This window comes from Caretta caretta, chromosome 9 (genome assembly GCF_965140235.1).
Source record: "Caretta caretta isolate rCarCar2 chromosome 9, rCarCar1.hap1, whole genome shotgun sequence".
Classification (NCBI taxonomy): Eukaryota; Metazoa; Chordata; order Testudines; family Cheloniidae; genus Caretta; species Caretta caretta.
The window spans coordinates 5,551,649-5,574,749 of record NC_134214.1 but is presented as its reverse complement, the minus strand read 5'-3'; the positions used below and the strand labels follow the sequence as shown (position 1 = coordinate 5,574,749).

At 54.6% G+C, this 23,101-nt stretch overlaps 1 protein-coding gene across 1 annotated transcript; it reads left to right on the top strand.

Moving 5' to 3' along the window:
- Positions 1–535: 535 nt before the first annotated feature.
- On the top strand, positions 536–22,026 carry SLC51A (solute carrier family 51 member A). Its single transcript, XM_048864224.2, has 10 exons — positions 536–747; positions 10,881–11,156; positions 12,081–12,175; positions 12,527–12,681; positions 13,171–13,244; positions 15,525–15,683; positions 16,464–16,575; positions 16,872–17,018; positions 18,138–18,243; positions 21,569–22,026. Exons 2-10 carry the CDS (start codon positions 11,122–11,124, stop codon positions 21,703–21,705), a joined length of 1,020 nt encoding a protein of 339 aa, XP_048720181.1. The 5' UTR covers positions 536–747; positions 10,881–11,121; the 3' UTR covers positions 21,706–22,026.
- The last annotated feature ends 1,075 nt before the right edge of the window (positions 22,027–23,101 follow it).

Here is a 23,101-nt window from a genome sequence, read left to right as displayed (position 1 = left end):
GGAGCACTGTGGGACTTACTGACTAGTGTGGGGCCTTTAGGAGAGACACACAAAGGCCCAGCGCTGCCGGCGGCTCTGTTTGAACAGCCTCCCAGCATTGCTGACAGCCCTAAGCAGGGCAGTACCGCAGCTTCCACAGGAGGGCGGCAGAGAGAAGGCCCCAGAGACCCCCACTGAGCCCATTTCTCCAGGAGAGGGGCTTGGGTGGGTGCCCTCGAAGGAGGCAGAAGGGGTGTTATTAGCCACCCTTCCCATGGGGAAACTGAGTCACAGAGCAAGGGAGTAACTTGCCCCAAGCCTCCCAGGAAATCAGCAGCAGAGCTGGGGAGAGGACCCAGGAGTCCTGGCTGCAAGTGCGACACACTGGAGTGCCTCCCCGGGCAGAACGCTGCTGCGTGACAGCACTGGGTTCCCTGCCCCCGTCCGGCTGGCATACAAACTCTGCCTAGTCCAAAGTTCACGGGTGCAGCATGCAGCCCCGAGAGTTTCCCCCCTGGCCAGCTTGGGGGGAGGGAGGGGTAAACCCAGCTGCTCTCTCCTTGCCTGCCCAGGGACCAGCGGGGTGGCACCGATCCCCGCTGTAACCCACCGCTTTAGCACCCCGCTGAGCCAACAGCAATCACGGCCCCACTGACAGCACCAGGCCTGGCTCCCAGGGGCCACGGCTAGGCTGGGGAGCAGAGGGCACCAGGATTCAGGCCTGACCGCGGTTCCTGACTCTACCCCCTCTCTGCAGGATCTGGCAGGGTAAGAGCTGCAATGCCCACCTGGTGAGGGAGGCTGCCTCGGGGCCACGACAGGCTGGCAGAACAGACCCTCAGTTGCCTCTCCTGCAGTGCCCGCTGTCAGCGCGGCGTGGGCAATGCTGTGCCAGGGTCACACGGGGCCTCCCAACCAGCCTAGACACAAGCAGGGGGCCAGAGCAGAGCCGCGAGCCCTGGGGTGAGCATCAGCCCCCACGCAGCGTGTGCATTAGGAGCCATCGAGTTCACTCTGTGCTCTCGACAAGGCCTGAGAGCCAGGGTCCCGGCCCCCCTAGGGACGAGGCGGCCACGGGGTTTGTACTGGTCGTTGCGGCAGGAACGTGCCTGCCCCGGGGGAGTTCAGACACTCTCTGCTGGGCTCTAGAGTCTGGCAACCCCCCAGAACCATCTGTCTCTTGTGGGTCAGACAGAAATAGCCATTCTTCCAGCCAGAGCCCTGACAAAGTGTGGCTCAGACCTGACGGCAAGCTGGGACCGTTCGATCCTCTACTCCGACCTCCAGTCCAGCACAGGCCCTTAACTTTCCCCCAGGGACCCCTGGACTGAACCCTGTAACTTGTGTCTGGCTAATGCAGCAGGTCTGCACTGGAAGCCATCCAGGCGAACCCGCCGCTTCCCTGGGCAGGGTGTACCAATAGTTTGTCACCCTCACTCTTCAAACCATGGGCCCTAGCTCTGATTTCAGTGCGTCTGGCTTCCGCTCCCAGTCGGCGGCTCCTGTTCTACTGTTCTCTGCCCCATTAAAGAGCCCGCTAGGGCCAGGGACGTCCTCGCTGGGAGGGAACTGGCACCCGGTGATCCAATCGCCACTCGAGCCCCCTTTGGAGAATTGTAGAATCATAGAAGATCAGGGTTGGAAGAGACCTCGGGAGGTCATCTACTCCCACCCCCTGCTCAAAGCTCAAAGTCAAACACCTCAAGCTCTCGCAGTCTCTCTCATTCAAGGCATTTTCTCCAGCTCTCAAATCATTTGTTTGGCTCTTCTCTGCAGCAGTTTTTCAACAGCCTTTTTAAACAGTACTGGCTGCAGTATTCCCATACCAGCGCTGAGCGGGGGTGGATCCCCCCTGCGCCTACTCACTCCTCCCCTGCTTATACTCTGAGGCGCTCTTTCGCCCCGGTGTGACAGCATGGCTCTGGGAGGTCGTGTGTGTCCACTCTGACCCCTTGGAGTCACAGCTGGCCCGGAGGCTGGCCCCCAGTCTGGAAGTCTGGCCGCGTTCTTGGACCTAGATGTACGTCCCTGTGCGTGGCGGGCTTCAAATGCATTGTGTTGGAATGGGCCCAGCTTCCCAAGCGATCCCTCACCCTGCCCGACAGCTTTGTCCGCATCATTATCCCCCACTCCGCCATCTGTGTGTCCCCCGCACACTTTGCCAGCACTGGGTCTGTGTTTATCGACAAAAGTGTTGAACAGTAGCTGGCCTCACACCGATCCCTGCTACAGACACCCGCTAGAAAGCCCTACGCGCAATGAGGGTTCCCCGTCAGCAGCTCCTTTGAGATCGCTCAGTTAGCTAGCTCTTAATCCATTGCCCGTGTCCTCCGCTGATATTGCAGAGTGTTAATGTCCTGTGGTGCTGACTCAAACACCTCACAAAAGTCTAAGTCTCTTACATGCAGTGACCTTTAACTACCAAACTAGTGACCTCCCTGAAGAATACAATCAGGTTTGTCTGACAAGACCTATTTTCAATGAACCCATATAGACTGGCATGAACTGCACTCCTAGCTTTGATTCTTTATATTGATTAAACCCTGTATCAGCTTTTCCATTATTTCCCCTGGGACTGATTGATGTCAAGCTAAGTGTCGTGTATTGAAAACTGTGTTAAAATAGCAATTGCCACTTTAAATTCTCAGAGGTTTTCCTGGTCCTTCCAGGTTAGAGGGCTCTGTAGAGAAGTAGGTGATCAGTGCCTGTCTGCAGAATGACTGCCTAGAGAAAAGTGGGGGCAGATGTGCCTTTCTGTTTTAGGGAGCAGCCTGCTTTGTCTCTCTCTGGTTTTGGCTCTTGTGTCATTGTTCTGGATTTCAAGAACTAAAGTCATGTTATGTTGCAGCCTTCCAGCAAGAGGAGTTATGGTTTTATCTAGCTTCTCTCTGTGTGCCTTGAAACGTAACACTAACCAGCCTAGTTACCCTGGGCGTCCCACTTGCCCTTTCTGAATACTGGCAAAGCATGAGCGCTCTTTCAGTCTTCTGGAATTTCCCTAGCATGCCACAATTTATTCAAAATTAACATCAGTGGGCCAGAGCTCTCCTGAGACAGCTTTGTTAGGACTCTTCTGCGCAAGTTCCCTGGGGCAGCTGGTTTATCTCAGCCAGTAGATACCTGTCTCACACCTCCTTAGCGTCAGCCAAGCCCCAGAGAGGATAAAAGACGATCAGATCAGATCAGATCAGATCCCTTTCCTTTCCTTATTCTCCCCTTAGCTCCTTGCCGACAGACCCACCCTGCCTGCCCCTCACAGCCAGAGCTACCCTCCTGTACCACACCCCTTTTGTACTGTGTGGGAGGTGGGGGCCTCACTCAGGGCTGGCCCAACCCTGATTCCTGCACCTGTGCTCCATCCTTTAGGGATAAGGTTAACCCTTTCCCTGCCAGCTTCCACATGGGTTCTAATCACCCGGTGTCTAAACAGTCACATTTACACTGACCTGCTGGCCCTCCCCCTGCTACTGTGGAACAAAAGGAGCAAACACAGAGGGACAGGGAATTAGGTGGGTAGCAGAGGGAGGCAGTGAGGGCAGCACACAGGCCTAGGAGGCAGGTGGAATGGACAGTTCATCTCCTCTCCCCATTCATGGTCTGTCTTGTCTGTTTAGCTCTTTGGGGCAGGGCCTGTCTCTTGCTCTGTTCACGTGCAGCTCCCCGATCTCAGCTGGGGCCTCTGGCAGGGCGGTCTGCCCCTTTAAGGCCCTGCAGAGCCGGGGGGCAGCAAGCCCTGGCCTAAGGAGCAGCCAGCAGGTGCTGGGACCCAGCTGATCCATGAGCTCAGGATTGGCTCCGAATCCCAGCTGGGAAATATGAGTGAGACCCCGGGCCCAGGGGCAGGGGGGTTAAAATGAACTATGTTCCTGAGCAGCAGGGCAGGCTGCAAGGGGGCAGGTAGAGCTGGTGGCTCCCTCCCTGCTGCTATGGGAGGGCTGGGACCCCTCAGCTGCTGGCGGGTGGAGGGCCCAGTGTCCGGCCCAGCTCAGGCCTTGCCCGTTTGTTACGTTTCCCTGTTTCCGGCGTTTGTGGGGCAGAAGAAATTAATCAGACAGCCTACGCACATGTGAGATCCCAGCACTGGGCATAGCTTCCGCCTCTGTTTTGTCCCCAAGCTTGCACAGGCCCATCTCACTACAGGGTCTCTTCAATGGTGCTGGAGCTGGGGGGAGGTTAGGGGGACCATGCACCTCCCCCCTTTTAGTATGGGCAGTTTGGGGAGGCAACCCCTGCCAGTATCACTCCAAACCTGCCTGAGGCTTGCAGTTTTGGGGGGCAATGCTACCCCTTGCCCCCAAACTACACCCATGTTACAAGGTGGGGGGCATGGCCCTCCCCTTCTCCCCGGTTCTGTCACCGGTGGGCCCCACCCCCCCACTTCTACCAAGGTTCCAGTGCCCTTGGTCTCTTTCCACCCCTGAAATACAAATGAATGCTCTCCTGTGCCCAGATGTTGCCAAAAATCTTGCCAAAGGCAAGGCTGCTGGTGAGCTGCGGCCACTGACTACCGCGCTAGCTGCTGCTGGCTCATTGGTTCCTTGTGCTTCCCCCTTGGTCTGGCTGTATCCACGTGTTCTCTCGCACCTTGCACTTAGATTGCAAGTGCTCTGGGGCAGGGACCGTCTCTCTGCGGTTTGTACAGCACCAAGCACCAGGGGCTGACGGGGCACTCTGCTAACACCCGTAAGAATAGTTAATAGAGCAATCACATCTCAGCAGCTAGTGCTGGTCTCTTGTCTAATGCCCCTGCTCACACCATGGCTCTTCTCAGCATTCGCCCTGCTCCGTCCACCCCCCATGTGCACCGCCTCTGGACATTTTGTCTTCTGCCTTTTCTGCTTCAGCTTTCACAGTTTTTTTCACTTTCCCTGCTCTCACTTTATTGACTTGAACTGGGTCCATATAGAACATGGTTGCAACCAAGGTCCTGTAGTGGAACCAAATCTTGCATATAGGGGGTCAAATAAGGTGTCTAAGACGAGGTTATGGTTTGCTGGTTAGGATTATGCTGTCTGTGTGCAGGTATCATTTTTGTATTTAAAGTTATAAGTATTGGCTCTAGACTGTCTGTAGTTCAAACTTGTGCTCTGCTTCTGGGGGACACCCCAGACAAGTTGGTGTCAGCTCTGCCTAGCCTGCTTGAGGGCCCATTAAGGACCATCAGCTCCACAACTGACCCACTGAGAGAAGGCAGACACGCCTGGTGACTGAACAAGGCAGGCAGGGACCTGCCTACGGACAGAACTCTGAGGTTTTTCCAGGCCATGGGATGGGCAGCTTGTCCGTGGGACAAAGAAAGAAAGCAGAGCCCACATGGCAAGAGACTATAAAAACCTGCTGCATCTTGTCTTCAATCCTGCTTCTTACCTCTGGAGGGATTTGGCTACACTGAAGCGTTGAACAAAGGACTGAATGACCCCTCCCAGCGGTGGATGTTCTCCAGAGACTTGATTTGAACCTGCAGTTTATTCTATCACTGCTGCAAGCCTGAACCAAGAACTTGGCCATTACTGTATGTCATTGATTCCATGTAACCGAGTCTAGCTCTCATCTATATTTCTTTCCTTTTATGAATAAACCTTTAGATTTTAGAGTCTAAAGGATTGGCAACAGCGTGATTTGTGGTAAGATCTGATTTGTATATTGACCGGGGTCTAGGGCTTCGTCCTTTGGGATCGGGAGAACCATTTTTCTTTTACTGGGGTATTGGTTTGCATAACCATTCATCCCCATAACGAGTGGCACTCAATAACAGACTTAAAAGTGGCAATTCTTCAACAAAAAACTTCAAAAACAGACTCCAACGAGAAACTTCAGAACTGGAATTAATTTGCAAACTGGACACCATCAAATCAGGCCTGAATAAAGACTGGGAGTGGATGGATCATTACAAAGACTAATTTCCCCATACTGTTACTCACACCTTCTTGTCAACTGTTTGAAATGGGCCACCCTCATTACACCTACAAAAGTTATTTTTCCTCCCTTGGTATTCTACTGTTAACTGAATTGTCTCATTAGACTGACCCCCCCACCCCACACTTGGTAAGGTAACTCCCATCTTTTTATGTACTATGTATACCTGCTACTGTATTTTCCACTCCGTGCACCTGATGAAGTGGGTTCTAGCCCACGAAAGCTTATGCCCAAATAAATTTGTTAGTTTCTAAGGTGCCAGAAGGACTCCTCGTGGTTTTAGTGTAGACATACTTTGAGATAGAAGTCGTCATGAACCAAGTATTCAAACTCCTCTGTAGCTTGTTAGGACCGCCCTCTAGTGGTGAAGGAAAATATGACCATCTCCTTGCTAAGAGACCCCATATATTTTTCTGAACACACACTGATCGCTTCGTGCTGCAGAGATCTGAGTGCAGACAGACGCCGTTCAGGGACCAGCTATCTGGTCAGCCTGACCCTGAGCTAGGCTCTCTTTGGATCCAAGCTGGATACAGAAAACTTGAATTTTGACAATCTTGTGACAACACCAAACCTCTCCCTGTGACAAACCTGTCGGTTCGAAGAGCTGGATGGGGACGTCCAGCTCTGAGAAACACGCACACACACACAAAGCCGCATGGCCTAACGAACGGGTACGTTTGTTCTCACTAAAGATACGCAATCTGAACGGCCGGTAGCGCAAACACGGGCATCAGGCAGCCCCTGGGCAGGGCAGTTTGGCTCGGACAACCTAGAGAGTGTAACTAAAGCTGGCAGATGGTGTGTCACTTCTCTTCTGCATCCCTAGATCGAAACAGTCACTATTACATGGTGCAGGAGCTGGCTGCACCACTGAATCCACTCTGAGTGCACCCCGCCGGGCTCGGACCTTGGACCTCCACTCCACGGCTGTCATCGCGGATTCGATTTGCTCACGCTCAGACGGGGTCCCCCGTGTGCCGTCCGCTCTGGCCCAGCAGCAGGGCCAACTGGATCAGCAGCTGCGGTTCTTCCCTTCCGGAGCTGTGACTAAGGTTGCCAGGTGTCCGGTTTTTGACCGGAACGCCCAGTCGAAAAGGGACCCTGGCGGCTCCGGTCAGCACCGCCGACTGGGCTGTTAAAAGTGCGGTTGGCGCAGGGCTGGCAGGCTCCCCACCCGGCTCCACGCGGCTCCTGCCAAGCCCCCTGCCCCAAGCCCCCTCCCACACCCTGAACCCCTCATTTATAGCCCAACCCCAGAGCCCACACCCCAACCCCCTGCCCCAGCCCTGAGCCCCCTCCCACACCCTGAACCCCTCATTTATAGCCCGACCCCAGAGCCCACACCCCAACCCCCTGCCCCAGCCCTGAGCCCCCTCCCACACCCTGAACCCCTCATTTATAGCCTGACCCCAGAGCCCACACCCCAGCCCAGAGCCCTCACCCCCTCCCGCACCCCAACCCCCTGCCTCAGCCTGATGCCACCGCCCACACTCCCAACCCCTCAGCTCCACCCTCCAGCCCAGAGCCCCCTCCTGCACCCCAACCCCCTCATCCCTGGCCCACCCCAGAGTCAGCACCCCAACCCCCTGCCCCAGCCTGGCGCCCCCTCCCACACCCCGAACCCCTCAGTTCTGGCCCCACCCGGAGCCCGCATCCCCAGCCAGAGCCCTCACCCCCTTCTGCACCCCAACCTCCTGCCCCAGTCCGGTGAAAGTGAGCAGGGGAGTGAGGGTGGGGGAGAGTGAGTGACAGAGGGAGGGGGGATGGAGTGACTGGGGGGCAGGGCCTAGGGGAAGGGGCGGGGCAGGGGGCGGGGCAAGGGTGTTCGGTTTTGTGCGATTCGAAACTTGGCAACCCTCGCTGTGACCTGTGGCTGCCACTGAGCTGAAACGGCCGTTCTCCAAGCAGTGCCGTTTCTTTAACCCCAGGAGCAGAGCGCTTCGGAGAAAAGGGCTTTAACCCAGCCCCCGTGCGCGGCTGTCACACCTGGCGTCCCGCGTCCTCCTGCTGGGGACCAGGGAGGCCGAAGGTTTCCGGGCCCGCTTGGCAGGGGTTGAGATCCTCACGGGTAGCTAGTCTCCTAACTTGATGGGAGTTGGAGGTTGAGGGCCAGATACCTCCCTCGCCAATTCTGCTCTCTCCTTGCCGGATTGTGGGTCACAGAGGGGATACGTAACTGTTGATGTGGGGAGCGGAGGGGATTTCAAGGGGGGGGGGCACATGACCGCCCCCCCCCCCGTCACCTCTAGACGTTTCGGGGGGAGCGGCGATGCCAGGCGGCTCGGGCCAGCCCCGCGCGCACAGCGAGGCTCGGGGAGGGCATGCCAGCTGTTGCTAACTGGAAGGCAGGACAGTGCCAGGGGAGCGGTTTCCCCGGGGCAGAGCCCCTGCCCCAGGAGTGGGAGGGAGAGCAGCCTCTAGCCTAGGAATAGGCCCGGGCGTTTGCCCCAGCAGGCAGGGGCAGCGGGTATCATTGGCCGGGGGGGCTAAGCCTCCCCTAAGCTAGGTTGTGGCCCTGTCCACGCTCAGCGCCCCGTCCCCTGAAGCCCGCCGAGGCTCAGCGCCCGCCCAGGCCTGGAGCTCGGGGCTCGGCCGGCAGCCAGGGGCTGGGGCAGCCATGGGCAGCTCGGGCCAGCCGCTGCGGTGGCTTGGGCTGGTGGGAGTAGGGCCAGCCGGCATAGCCTGGGCTGGCCGGTGGGGGTTGGGCCAGCCAGGGCGGGTCAGGCCGGCTGGCACAACTGAGGCGGGCAGACCGGGGTGGGGGGGTTGGGCTGGCCAGCATGGCTGGGGCCAGCCAGCCTGGGCTCCTCCAGTCGCAAGAGGGGGAGAGGCTCCAGCCACGGGGGGAACGAGGGGGACTCAGGGGCGGGGCCTCAGCTGGGGCGGGGCCAGCAGGCTAGCCTCCCCGAAGCGGGGGTTCACCCCCCGCCCCTCCGCAAGGAAGGAGAAGCAGTCCCATGTAGTGGGCTGGGGCAGAGTCTGCATGGCCCCTCTGCATTCGTCGCTTTGGGACATTTAGCTGTGGCTATAGGGAAGGTAGAAATCCGCTGGGCACGTGACACTCCCCCCACCCCGGCGTTGCCTCAGTGTCTCAAACTCCCCCACGTCTTTTGATTCCCAGGCCCCGACCCCACTCCACAGGGACCAGTTCGCTTCTGGGGGAACCAGCCTGACAGGCCCAGAAGGGGGCTGAGCCGGTGAATCAAGGTGAAGGTGATAGGGAAAAAAACCCAGAAAACGACCCTATAATCATGTAAAGCTACGCTGCTGTCTTTTTTCTATGCTTATCTGTCCTTTCTACTTTGTTTATGGATAGAAAGAATGTGAACTGTGTGTAACCTGCACTCCCTGCTTTTGGGAAGAGAATTCCTTATACAGATAAGCCTCCATGCTCGTACCTACCCCAGAACTTCAAACAGACTGGGTTAACCGGTTCGAACTGGAAGAGATATCACAATGTATGTTGAACCAAGCTATAAAAGCTCATCCCTGTTCTTTGTTCGGGGCTTCACCATTTTCCTCTGAAAAGGAATTGGTGAGCCCTTCAGCTGTCGTATTTGCTAGCAATAAAGTGCCTCACTTTATCAAAGAGCCAAGACTCTGTGTTTTGTTTGGCTAATACAGAAGTCCAGGGAAGGCTACCCTCCTAACCCTAGACGGGAGGGGAACCCTTTTTCCCTAACAAAGGCTTGTGCGTTGTTCTCCAGTGTCCGAGAGATGTGGGTAGGATACGCCGCCTGCCCCATCCTGGGCGCATTTCCTGACAGCCCTGCTACGCGGGAAACCATCATAATAGCCTGGTTAACACACAATATTCATACGGCGTCCCTGGCAGCTCCAAGCCCATCCCCACGTGCCCACAGGCTGGGCCCCTACTTGTAGCTCAGCTCTGGTGCAAATCAGAGTGAAGCCCAGCCTGGGGGGCTGGTGGGTTTCCACACCCCACACTGCAGAACTGCACTGGAGCGGTGGCAAAACCTCGCTGCCGAGAGACCATGACGTGTCCCTGGTAGAAGGTTTCACCGTGACTTTGCTCAGCACCCAGGGAGGTGAAGCCAGAGGCCAGCCGGGAGCCCAGGCCGGTAGTGGTGGCAGGAAGGTTAATTGCGATTCCATCTGTAGGACTGGACGTTAGAGATGGAAATGACCCACTTGCTGCTCCGGTCCGTCTCCTGGGGCCGGGGCTGGGCTGTTCCCTGACCTGTTTGCTGGCAGTTCGTCCAGGCTAGCATTAAGTGCCCCAAGCAACAGAGCTGCTCCAGGGGAACGATTCACTCTCCGGACCCTTTCCCATGATTCTCTTTTTAAATTCCACCCCACTGCAGCGAGTGCACCCCCCTCAGGCCTCCAATGAATCCCCTCCCCCTGAGCTGCTGCTCAACCAGTTTCAGCTTGTTCTGCTCCTTTCATTTTCCCTTCTCAGTTGTCCCCCCTGGACTCGCTCCCTCCCCCCCGCCCCTGCCCTGCCCTTCGCTGAACTCTCTCCACTTTGCCCAGCTGTGCCAGGGCCCAGCCCCACAGAGCAGGGCCCACGCGGGCTCACTACTGCAAAGCCCAGAGCTGCACTGGCTTCGTGCACAGCCGGGTCCCAAGGCAAGCTCCTGTCTGCTTTGCCCTCCACTGTCACCCCCAGAGCTCTCCGAATGATGGAGTCACCCTCCCGCCGAGCAGGGGGGCCAGAGTTCGCCCCACAAAACACATGCGTGCACACACTGCATTAACTCCACTTTCTCCACGTTAGAAAGCCGTCCTCTCCCTGCTGTGGATGCAAAGTCCCCCGATCCTGGCTGGTTAGTGCTGTTGGGCCCCAGGTCAATAACCTGGCAGCTGATAGCCAGGGCAGCTCCTCTCTGCAGAGCGGGGATGAACCACTTTCTCGTCCAATGAACCTCCTGACACACACAGAGAAGGCGGGGTGGGGGAGTTATTTGTGCAAACCGGTTGACCGAGATTCGTGGTAACCCTTGAATTTGCTCTGCTAGTTGGAGTGTCTGTGTCCCCAGACAAATCACAGCCGGTTACCTACGGGGGATGCATCGTGACCACTGATCCGTTCCCCCCACCCCGGAAGGGGAGTTACAACTGCACAAGGCCGGGCTGCGAGCGCCGACCTTTGGGACTCTGCCCCCGCCTGGCAAACGCTGCTGGAGCCTTTTGCCAGCCAGCAGCTGGGCTTGTGGAGGGTGAGCAGGAGCCAGCTTGATCGCCGGGGGAAGGGGCAGAATGGAGTATTCTGCAGAGCTCCTATCCGACCCCAGGTAGGGGACGTCGAGGCTGCAGGCAGAGCAGCTCCTCGCCGCTCAGCCGGCAGCTGCTTGGTTCTGCGCTGGTGTGGGGCGTGCTGGGGGCTGAGGACTGTGTGAAGGAGGAGGGTGAATTCCCTCCCCACCCCCCCTCCGGCCCCAATGCCCTCGGGAAATGTCCAGACACCTGGTGCAATCTGCTCCCTGCTGAGTGCCATTATTTATAAGCCAGGGCAGATCCCATCTGCTACAGAGGGCTGAGTACCCAGGGAAGCAGGATGTGTCACCCTGTTCTGCCAGCTCTGGGGCAGTTAGTGCTGGTCACCTCCAACCACGACTAGGGTGACCAGATGTCCTGATTTTATAGGGACAGTCCTGATTTTGGTGGCTTTTTCTTATTGTAGGCACCCATTATCCCCACCCCCCCAGTCCGGATTTTTCACACTTGCTATCTGGTTACTCTAACTACGCCAGCCCCGCCCAGAAATGCCTAGCCATAAACTCACCTCACCTTAAACCCAGGCCCCACGAGTGAAGGGTGATTAGTCCTTGGGGCACCTGCTCCAAGGGAACTGGGCTGAGACCTGCCACACTCATTTCACAGGGGTCACTCCTCGTCCACTGGCCCCTTTGCAGCCTGTGATCGGCTGCTGTTGCCCCGGATGGGGGGGTCATGAATCAGGGCTGCCCATCGAGTGCTTTCCACCCAGGGAGGCCAGCAGCGCTCCCAGTGGCCATGGGGCTTTGCAGGGGGCCAAGTTGTATGATTAGCCCTTGCGTAGCTGGGCTGGGCGAGCTTGGCCGATGACCCATTGCAGATGGGCAGATCTTACAGCGCCCAGTGCAAGCTGCTGGCCGCACCCCTCGAATCCCTCCCCACAGGTGGGACTGGACTCCAGCCCGAGAGCGGAGCTAACCGGGGGCCTGGTTTTCCTGCAGGTTCTCACCTCAGCTGATTAAGCTGCTGATTACGAATTTCAGCGTCCCCCTGGCCTGTGTCTCCAAGCCGCCCACCTCGCTGCAGCTGCTGTACAGTACGTGGGGGGCGCTGCCCCATGGGTGCCGGCGGGGGGAGGGGGAGAGTTAGACTGGGCCAGGACTCAATATTGGCTGGGTCACAGAGCAGTCCCGCCCTCTCAGCCCCCGCGCTGGGCAGGGGGAAAGGGCTCCTGGTTGTAGGGCTGAGGGAGAGAGCAGGGAAGTGGGGCAGTGGGGAGGGGCAGGGACCCAGCCCCGAGGACAGGGGAGAAAAGGCAGAGGGACGGCTGGCCAACCACTCACCCTCCCTAGAGCGTGTTCACATCTCATGCAGATTTCCAGGGGGCTTTTGCACTGCATGGGAGGGACGGCCGTGACATCTCTCTCATCCCCTCCCTTCCCTGCAGAGCTGGACCCCATCGAGCTCTCCATCCATGGCCTTATGACCTTCCTGACACTGGTGTCGGTCGCCATCTTCCTTGAAGAAGCCATCTACCTGTCAAAGAAGATCCGATGCGTGATCAAGATGAAAACCCTCATCTGGAGCAGCTCGGCCCCTACGGTGAGCCCCAGCCTTCGCTGTGAGGGAGGGGATGGCAACAGGATCCTGGCGGGCATTCACAGCCATGCTGTGGGTTCCTGTTATGCTGATGGACAGTGCAGGCTGGGAGTGAGCCCTGGAGCTTTAGCTTGCGGAGGGCAGGGGACCGTGCTGGTCTGGTTTATTACATCCGCATTAGAGAGTGGATCCAGAGTTGGGGGCACTGCAAATATCCCAGGGGGATCTGGGATCATGCCGGGTCTCTGAGCTCCCCCAAGTAGCGGGGGTGATGAGATGCTGAGACCACTTTAGGGCAAGGGACCAATTGCAAAATCCAGCCCCATAGAGCTTGGATTGTAAACGGGCCGGCCCGTGGAGCTCCAGAGTTCTGCTGTGGGCCCATCTCTGCCATCCGCTCACCCGCCTACCCCAGGGCCTGTGGGGGAACTGGACTGGAGCATGCCTGGCTACCTCCCGTTTACGCTGGGCCTGCCCTCCCTTCTTCTCCAGATGGTCTCCGTGTTCTGCTGCTTTGGGCTCTGGTTACCACGCTCCATGATGGTGGTGGAGATGGCTATTGGCATGTGAGTATTGCTACCACCCGGCCCCGCTGCAGCCTGGGGGAGCTCGGACTGATCCGGCTGCTCCTGGCCTAGCCAGAGGCAGATTAAGATTTATTAGGGCCCTGGGCACAAAGAACGTTCCTCCCGCCGCATAAAAAACATGGATGTACCAAACTGTATTAATAAGATGACTCAATTCAGTGTTTACACACGGCCTTACTAACGAAGCAAATCCTATCCCGGTTCCTTATGCCTATATTAACTGCTCAATTTTTCCACACAGAAAGTGAATCTAGCTAGATCTTATCCATACCATCACACTGCTCACCTGGGCAACCCTGGTATTACAGGAATCAGTTGTTCGCAGGCCAAGAAGCGGGTCTTTCATCTCCCCCAATTATCTTGAACATGGCCAGTGTGCGGTTTTCCCACCTGTTGATCGCGTTATCTTTCAGTTTTTCTATTGTCTGAAAGAACAGGCGGCACCGTTCCAGAAAGTAACTTAATTAAAAGAAATAAGCCAAACCTGAGGCACAATGACTCATTATTCAGAACTGTAAGGTTCAGCCAATGGTGAGAACTGATTTAAAGCAAAGTTTACAATTGATCACTTCAGCTATGAAGAAACACTGAAAGACTCTGATGGGTGCCAAAGTTCATGTCAAACCGTGAGCAAGGTGACATTTTACCAGTTAGCTGTAACAGTTAGTGCTAAAACGTAAACAGAAACGAGCATGTACGTATCCGTTCAATCACACTGTGAAGAAGAGGCCAGGTTCTGATCAGCCAGAGCACACCACAGCAAGTTCTGTCATTACTAAGCCAATGAGAATATAGTTTGTCCAATAATCCTGCAGAGAGAGAATATTCAGCACTCCCTTCTCCCAATGCCTCATCATTGGTGTAATGGAGGGAAGGGAAATAAGTCACTGGAGCTGAAGGGCCTCCCAAGATACATTTCTCCCATTTCTATAACTATCTGGGTTTGTCCTTTATGTTTTATCCCTAGCCTGGCTTGGCTTTGGCATTCCCATAGGAATGGCTGCCTAGGGCAGCAGTTGTTTCCACCAGCCATCTTTGTGAAGTAAATTTGGGTGGGCCACAATTCATCTGTGAAGTTCATAGTTGAGTGAGTTAGGGCTGGAATCTGGGGCCCCGTGTAAACAGAGCCACATCAGTTCATGCTGGGTGAGGGGGAAACACACACAGAGCTTAAACGTACCGTCGGTAAATAGCACTATGTCTTTCATCCACTGCCGAAGTGGGAGAACTGTACTACGGAAGGCCTCATATCAGCTGAGCAGGGGGTGAATAATGCCCTGTCAAATTGGACATGGCAAGAACCCACCCTAAGATCCCACGGCAAGAACCACATGCGTGGAGAGGTGGGATCCACAACGATCTCACGTGGGGGTAAACAGGGCTACCTCATGACATACTAGGATGAGGTAAATAATGCTGCATTGTGAGGTGCAGAGATAGGGGCATCCAAAGGCCTCGAAACCGTGGCTGGAGGTATGAAAAACCCAGACAAAGCCTCCGTCTCACCATGCCTTTTGCAATCACCAAAAGACACAGGAAAAAACTGGAAGAGGAGGAGAGAGAGAACAGGTCACACCTGGGGAGAGAAGTGATTGAATATTGAGAGCTAAGGCAGAGACCACGGGGGTGTGTGTGTGTGTAGGGTTGGGGGTTTCCATGTTTCCCCCATTGAGGACAGCAGAGAGCCCCCCCTTGGTTCCCCACATGCTTGTGGGGCTGCATTTCCCTGGGAGCTCACTGGTGGGTTGAGGTAGTGGGGATTTCCCCAGCGCCCCTGGCTGCGGGGAGCTCCCCATCCCAGCAGCCAGCCCACCCCTCTTCCTGTCTACGTTCTCCCGGTCGCTGATGTGCTGCAGGCTGCAGCCTGTAGCCTGTGTCCTTGGGCTCGGGGCAGTAGGACTCCAGCCGGGACTGGAGGAGACACAGCAGGAGGTGGTCTTCCCCACCTCCCTTTGGCTGCCCAGCCAGATGCAAGAGCCTCCCGCCGGCTGATCCCCTCACCGGCTCATCCAAGAAGCCTTGCTCCAAGCCCAGCCAGCCCAACTAGCAGAGCAGACGATGCAGCAGCTAAATCCTGCTGCCCAAGCATCATGAGATTTTTCCGGGGGTTGCCAAATTGGCCAGCCCCCCCGTGTGTTAATCTGTCTCTGCGCCTTGCAGGAGCGGGGCCTGGCCCCGTGCGGAGCAAACTCTGTGCTGTGGCGTTGTCACCTCCCTGGGCTGACTTCGCTCTCTGCCCCCCCCCCGTGCTGCCCCCAGGTACTTCAGCATATGCTTCTACCTCCTCATGCTGATCATGGTGGAAGGCTTCGGGGGGAAGGAGGCCCTGCTCAAAGCCCTGAGGGACACGCCCATGGTGATCAGCACAGGCCCCTGCTGCTGCTGCTGCCCCTGCTGCCCGCGCATCACTATGACCAAGTAAGGCTGCCGGGCCTGGGCACTGATGGGGGCCCTGGGGCACTATACAGGGACAGCAGTGGCTGGGAGGAATGCGGGTTCCTTAGCCCCTCCCTTTACGAGAAGCCGGCCATTGGGCGGTGCAGCTTCTCCCAAGAGGTACATTGAACCTCATAACTCCCTCTGAAGGTGCCCGGCCAGAAGCATGGGAGCAGCTGAGCTCTGCTTGCACCACACCCCGTGGAGGGAAGGGGCAACGGTTGGCTTCAGTCCACCTCTGTGCAATCTAGAGCAGCCCCAAGTGTTGGCTCATTGTTTCCATCTACTCTCCAGTCTGTCTGGATCCAGCTGTCATCTTATCTTATACGGAAACTGTCAGCGCTCTGGGGCAGGGGCTGTCTTTTCGTTTGTCGTTTGTCCAGCACCTCACACCGTGGGGGCAGGGTCTATGACTAGGGCTCCCAGGTGCTACCAAAAGCCAAGCGAAAGATGTGGGATGATTTATAGATCAGCCCCACAAGGCAAGGTCTCTGCTCCCAAGAGTTTGCTGTCCAATGTGCTTGGCCAGTGGCAGGGAAGGGCTGTACTAGAAATCCCCGTGAATTTCACAAGGCAGTTTTGGTCTCTGGCTCACAGGGCATTCCAGTCTCATGTTATAGTCCGTTCTGCAGGCCTAGAAGGGGTGGCCTGAGGGCAAGGCAAGGTGGCAAGTGGTGGAAGGTTGGGTAAAAAGCAGATTTGCAAGGAGCAAGCTCCTGGCTCCGGAGCGGTCACTGACGTCTTGCTCTGTTGCCATCATAGGGGAAAACTTAAACTCTTTCTTCTGGGCACTTTCCAATTTGCCTTCTTCAAGACAGCCTGTGTCTTTGTGGGGCTGGCCCTGGCTGAAGATGGAAACTACAATCCGGCTGATGTAAGTCATAACCCTTCACCCATCGAAGGCAGAGGGGTTAGGGTACCACTTTAGCCCTACCTCTGACTCTGGGCCATAGTTCCAGCATTAGAAGGGAGACTGCTTCCCTGGCTGTGCAGCGGGAGGGGAACGTGACAGCAACTTGTGGGGCTGCCTGTCTTGCTCGGATTCTCCATCTCTCCCCAGTGCCCAGGGGTATCAGGGCAGCATGCCCGTGCCCCATCCTGGACAATGCTCCGTCTCCTACTCGGGGCTGGAAATCACAGCCATGCTTCCTTTTCTTCTGTCCCTCCCAGATCTCCGCTAAGAGCGTGGCACTCTGGATAAACACCTGCCTTGGGTTCTCCACCATCTTTGCTCTGTGGGCCCTTGGGATCATGTTCCGCCAGGCGAGGGTGCATTTGGCAGAGCAGAACATGGGGGCCAAGTTCGCTTGTTTCCAGGTAACATTGCTCGGGGTGATTACCGATTGTTAGCATTTTCCTGGCCTCAAAGGGGCTTTCATTGGCCTTTGCACCTATAAACTGGGTCCTTCAAAACTCCACTCGCCCCACATGTGCAGCATACCATATTCCGGCTGGCTGATACCCCAGAGCTGGCTGCCTTTCTATTCCCCTGTCTTGAAACTACCTCGTCCTCTCAAGGAGCACGAGGGGCTTCAGGTGTGGAATGAGCAATAGGACCAGCTCAATGCTTAAGACCGACCCCGCTTTCCCACAAGTACCCCTGCCATATGCGGTGAGTGAGCAGCAGGAGTACACAGGAGGGTGGATCAAGACAGAGAAGGATTCCAGCACACGCTAGGATACCTGGCATTGAAATGGCAGACACGGAAGGGGGAAATTATGTAAAAATGGAGAAACTGACATAAAGATTCCTTTGAGTAAGCAGGGATTTGAAAGTTTAGTTTAAAAAAAAAATGGGGGTGAGGGGGAGGGCAAGAATTGTGGACCAAGGAGAAAAGAGGAAGATCTTATGAAGTCTGCCCCAAAAGAGAGGATACTGTGCTTCTCCCAAGCTACAGCAGGATCAGCGAAGGACTCATATTTAGACTTAACTGGTCACTGTAGTTTGAATAATGTATAGTTATTGCCTAGACACAAAGCTGGGTGGTGTAACCCCTGTAGGGCTCAAGAACCAGTTCCTCACCTGATATGGGAACGCAGGGAGTGGTCCCAGGAAATAATTTAGATGCTTTAAGTATCAGGAAAGTGGGCTAACATTAAACCCCCTCTACTGCGGTTTTTAAGGCTATAGAGCGAGGTACCAGTGTAGTGGCACGAACGGCTGAGGAATAGGGTAGGTGGTGGTGACAGACTCAGCAGCTGAGTCTCCAGCACAAAGCGGCAGCAAGGCTGACCCGTGGACACGTATTCAAAGCAGAGCTGGAGCTTGCTGCGGGGGCCTCGGGAGGCCAAGGGTATGCAAGAAAGCTACTAGCTGCTAGAATGAGAAAGTCAGCGTGAAGGAAGGGTCTAGGCCTTGGATACACCAACACACCCCCTGGTGGGGGTCCCTCAGTTTGCAAGCAGCTCTCTCATCCCCACTTCTTCTGGTGGCAGGTGCTCCTCATCCTGACTGCGCTACAGCCCTCCATCTTGAGCATCCTGCAAAGCAGCGGCCAGATCGCCTGCGCCCCGCCCTTGTCCTCCAAGACGAGGTCACAGTGTGAGTAGCAAGAGGCCCTGGCCTGGGTTAGTTTAAGGATGAAAACTGGCCCAGGATTGAAGTCGGCCTCTCTCTCCATGGCACAGGAATATTTTCACAATGTTTTTTTCTTCCCTTTTGAAAGAAAAGGAGAAGCTCCTCTTATTGCACTCCTTGAAGGAAAGTGTAATTGCCTTCTTTGCATCTCCATGAAGGGCGGCGAGTTGTATGGGCCCCTGGTGCTCGGGCTCCAACAAATTCAGGGCCCCAGGGGCCCGGCTCCTCCAGTGTTCAGGGCCACGTCTCTTCCCCTGGCCCTGCCTGCTGCCCCCCCCGCACCTCTGCCCTGAGCGTCCCTGCCTGCCCCAGGCAGCTGCCCCCTGCAGCTCTGCACTGCCCTCCCTCGCTGGCCGCTGCCGGCTAATGGAGTGGCACGGGTGGCAGGCTGACTGCTGCACCCGCGGAGGGGAGGCGGCGCAGCGGCATGGCAGACCCCCTGCCCGGCAACTCCGAGGGGGCTTATCCTGTCTGGACCTCCTGAGCAGCAGCCTGGGGCTTGGGTGAGTGTCGTGCCGGGGAGAGGGAGGCCCCACCCTGGAGCTTGTTGCTGCTGGTGGGGAGAGGGGTGGGGGGAGTCCGCCTCTCTGGCCCCAGCCCCAGGGCAGCCTGCCTGCTGCACCCCAAAGTTTGAACTCCTCATCCCCGGCCCAGACCCGCCCCAGAGCCCACAGCCCCAGCCCTCACTCCCCCGACCCCAACCCTGTAACCCAGCCCTGAGCCCTGTCCTGCACCGTGAACCCTGCAGCCCTCTTCCCCAGCCCTGAGCACCCTCCTGCATCGTTAACCCCTCATCCCCAGCCCCACCTGAGCACACACCCCCAGTCAGAGCTCTCACAGCCCAACCCTCTGTTCCAGCCCCAAGCCCCCTCCTGCACAGTGAACCTGTCATCCCCGGCCCCATTCTTTGCTTTGGAGTTGGCATTTCTTTCCATGTGGTTCTTAGGGGTGCATTGCTGTGGGGGGTAGACTGTCTGACTTGTAGGCCTTGTCCGCACTGGGTTATTTTACACCAACATAGCTGCATTTGTGCAAGCCCCTAGTGCAGACAATCCATGCCCAGTTAATCATGACTTGTGCTGGCAGTTTTTGTTAGTGTGAAACCCCAGTGTGGACAAGCCGAGTAAGGTGACACTTCATCTAAAAAATTAGTTTTATAAAAACAAACCCTGAAGACCCACTGAAAAATACCCCCCCTGTTATTCTTTTAAATTCCATTAAAAACACTGGTTTTACAGCAAGGACAAATTTCCATCAAGTGTTCGCAACCCGAAGATTACAACACTGAGAACTTGGAAGCACCTTAATTGATTTTCATTGTCCAAGATAAGAGATGTGCAGACTTAGAGAGAGCCATAAAGAGGTAAAGAAATACTTGTTTACAATACATGGCTTTCAGGCTGGCCATGTCTCCAATAACAGAGTTTTGCATTTACCTCCCTGTGCACATTAATGAAGATTTACCCTTTTAGATTCCTTTCATCTTGGTTACTAGGCTGAAATATTTGTATAATAGTTAAAACAACAAAGTCAGTTAAAATAGTGTACACCCCGTGTAGTAATGCCAGTCACGTAACCGAGTTCTGCCTGGTCTCCAGCCTGGGAGAGGAAAGGAATCTCTTACTCCTCACCCCCCACACCCCAGCCCTGAGCCCCCTCCTGCACCGTAAATCCCTCATCCCGGGCCCCACCCCACAGCCCTCACCCCCCCCAACCCTCTGCCTGAGCCCCTCCCACACCCCAAACCCCATCCCTAGCCCCACCCCAGAGCCCACACCCCAGTCAGAGCCCTCATCCCCCCCCACACCCCAACCCTCTGCCCTACCCTGAGTCTCCTCCCACAATTTTGTGTAATAATAATCCCATTAATTTTGTGTAATAATAAACAACAATGGATACATTCTTAATAAAGTTACCCAGAGAAAAAGAACAAAAGGGTAATTCATCAAGTGATGGCCTGCAAACTGAAGTTAAGAGACTGGGAATGGTTGATTCATTATAAAAAGTAACCTATTTCCCCTTGTTTATTCCTCCTCCCCCCCCCCCCCCCCCCCCACTGTTCCTCAGACGTTCTTGTTAAACCTTGGATTTGTGCTGGAAATGGCCCACCTTGATTATCATACACATTGTAAGGAGAGTGATCACTTTAGATAAGCTATTACCAGCAGGAGAGTGGGGTGGGGGGAGAGAAAACCTTTTATAGTGATAAACACCCATTTTTTCATGGTCTGTGTGTATAAAAACATCTTCTGTATTTTCCACAGTATGCATCCGATGAAGTGAGCTGTAGCTCACAAAAGCTTATGCTCAAATAAATTGGTTAGTCTCTAAGGTGCCACAAGCACTCCTTTTCTTTTTACAAAAGAAAGATGTGGCAAATCTAAAAGATCAGAAAAGGAGTTTTCATCAGTCTTGGCTGTCAAGATTTATGTGGTTGGAGTCCAATAGCGAATTAGACAGAGCTGTTTCCTTTTGAGGGTTATTGATCCAAGAGTGCTGGGTTGTTTCCGTATTCAAACGAGTATTAATAAAGTTGATACTCTTAGTTAAATAATTTTTTCTTACGATAGTGATATTGTGCAATATTGGAAAACTGTTAAATGTTTACTGTTTCCAGTCTATTTTTACATTATTTAAAAAAATATGTATCAGCTTACAAGGAAGGGGTGTGTGTGGGGAAGGCCGAGGGGGGGGAGGGGGGCAGGACTTGGACCCCTTCTGGGCACCACCAAAAATTATACAAACCTGCGATCTCCACTGTAGCAAAGACAGCTGTAATTTTCAACGTCGTGACGCAGCAGGAGACTAGGCGTATCTACACATTTGCTCACCAATGAAAAACAGCCTGTTGAAGTGGCAACTGTTAGTTTAGTCAATCCAGCTGCTGCTGTATTTGTTTCCAGCCCTTTCTCCCGGAAATTTTCCGGGCCAGCTTCTCTTCAACACTCTTGTAAAAGCAAAGTAGACTGCATTGTCTGCGAGACTAGGCCCCTGCCTTGGGTGAGGGACAAGGCAGAACTAGGCCTTACTCACTAGCTAGACATAGGTACTGTTCACCTGCATGGAAGTGAAATTCTGCTGCTCTAAAGAGCAAATTAATCCTTTGTCCAAAAGGAAATATTTTTAGCCCCCATATGGTAACTGCTGGGAGCTAGTGAATCCTGATTTCCCCTTACCTTTGTAACATACTTCTTTAAACAACTATACTGTTCTGGCTGGTGAGTGAATAGGGAAGAACGCTAATGAAAGACATGTCAACTAACCCCTCTGTTTCTTGGTTTGTTTTCAGACATGAGTGCGCAGTTGCTCATCCTGGAGACCTTCATCATAACGGTGGTGACTAGGATGTATTACAGAAAACAGGACGACAAGGCAGGATACCAACCTTTCAGCCTTCTGGATGGGGACATGGAAAGCAAAGCCTAGACAGGAAGAAGTGGTGACCAGAAAGGAGCTTCTGAGAGCACAGAGCCATGGCACAAGGAGTTTTTGCCAACACATGTTCCCTCTGCAATTTAACAGTGATAGAATATTTCCCTAGGTAGCTGTCTGAAGTTTCATTTGGCAAGTGACATATAGGAGGGAAACACAATTTGCATCCAGATGGTAGATGGCTCTGAAATCCAAAGGATATGAACCAAAGTTTCTGTAAACCAGCTTCTTAGTGCAGGGGCCTTATCTGTAAAGTGCCTAGCCCACCTCGAGTGCTGTATAAATACAGAATAAAAATCGATCCAGGCACTTAAACTGGGCTCTTTGCTGTTGGAACGAACACTACTCCTCCATTTCAATTTAACAAAAGGGAAAAAAGTGGGGGCTAAAACTCTGCTTACTTCTGGTCTCAAAGAGCTGAGGGTTTGGCTACCACTTCCATCGGTTTAGACCAGTGGTTCTCAAACTTTTGTACTGGTGACCTCTTTCACATAGCAAGCCTCTGAGTGTGACCCCCCCTTATAAATTAAAAACACTTTTAAATATATTTAACACCATTATAAATGCTGGAGGGAAAGTGGGGTTTGTGGTGAAGGCTTTTGAGATGAAGGCTGACAGCTTGCGACCCCCAATGTAATAACCTCACGACCCCCTGAGGGGTCCCAACCCCCAGTTTGAGAACCCCTGGTTTAGACAAATGGGGATATTCCAACACTGAGGTGTACAAATGAGTCTCTATGGACTTATGCAGTCAGGGGAAGTGTGAAAAACCCAGCCCCTTTATACAAACTAGTGGCCCCAGCTGCTAGCTTTAATTATGGAAACGTCAGTACCTATCACAGCTACAGCACCACTCATCCAGAGGCCCCAACAGCCTTCACAAAGATGGGTATTAGTATTCCAGTTACACACACGGGGAAAGCAAACCCACAGATGGGCTAAGTGAGTTGTCTAAGGTCACAGTGGTGGAACAGAGAACCCAGGCATCCTGACTCCTAGAGAGGTCTATTTTCCACTGGAAAATGCTGCCACTTTTCTAACTGCAAATCAAACATGGCACAGATTGCACGTCCCCTCTGCTTTAGCGGAACAGACTCGGCTGCCAGGCTGGAATTAAAAAAAGAAAAAGCGGCCTTGCACTTGCAGAGCTGTAGAATACAGTCTGGAATAAACTGGTAAAGAAAAGCGGCATTAACCAGCATGACACAGGGCATGTTTGGTCAGTAGCTCAGGGCTAGTTTCACACATAGAAGGGGAACTGGTGGGAAATCTGTTAAGAAAGGCTACGACTTCAGGAGTTCTCTGGTCATGGTTTTACCTTGGATCATCTTTTCCATAAGGGACGGCAGATCAAGGGAGATTAAAAGCACTCAAATTAAGCAAAAAAATA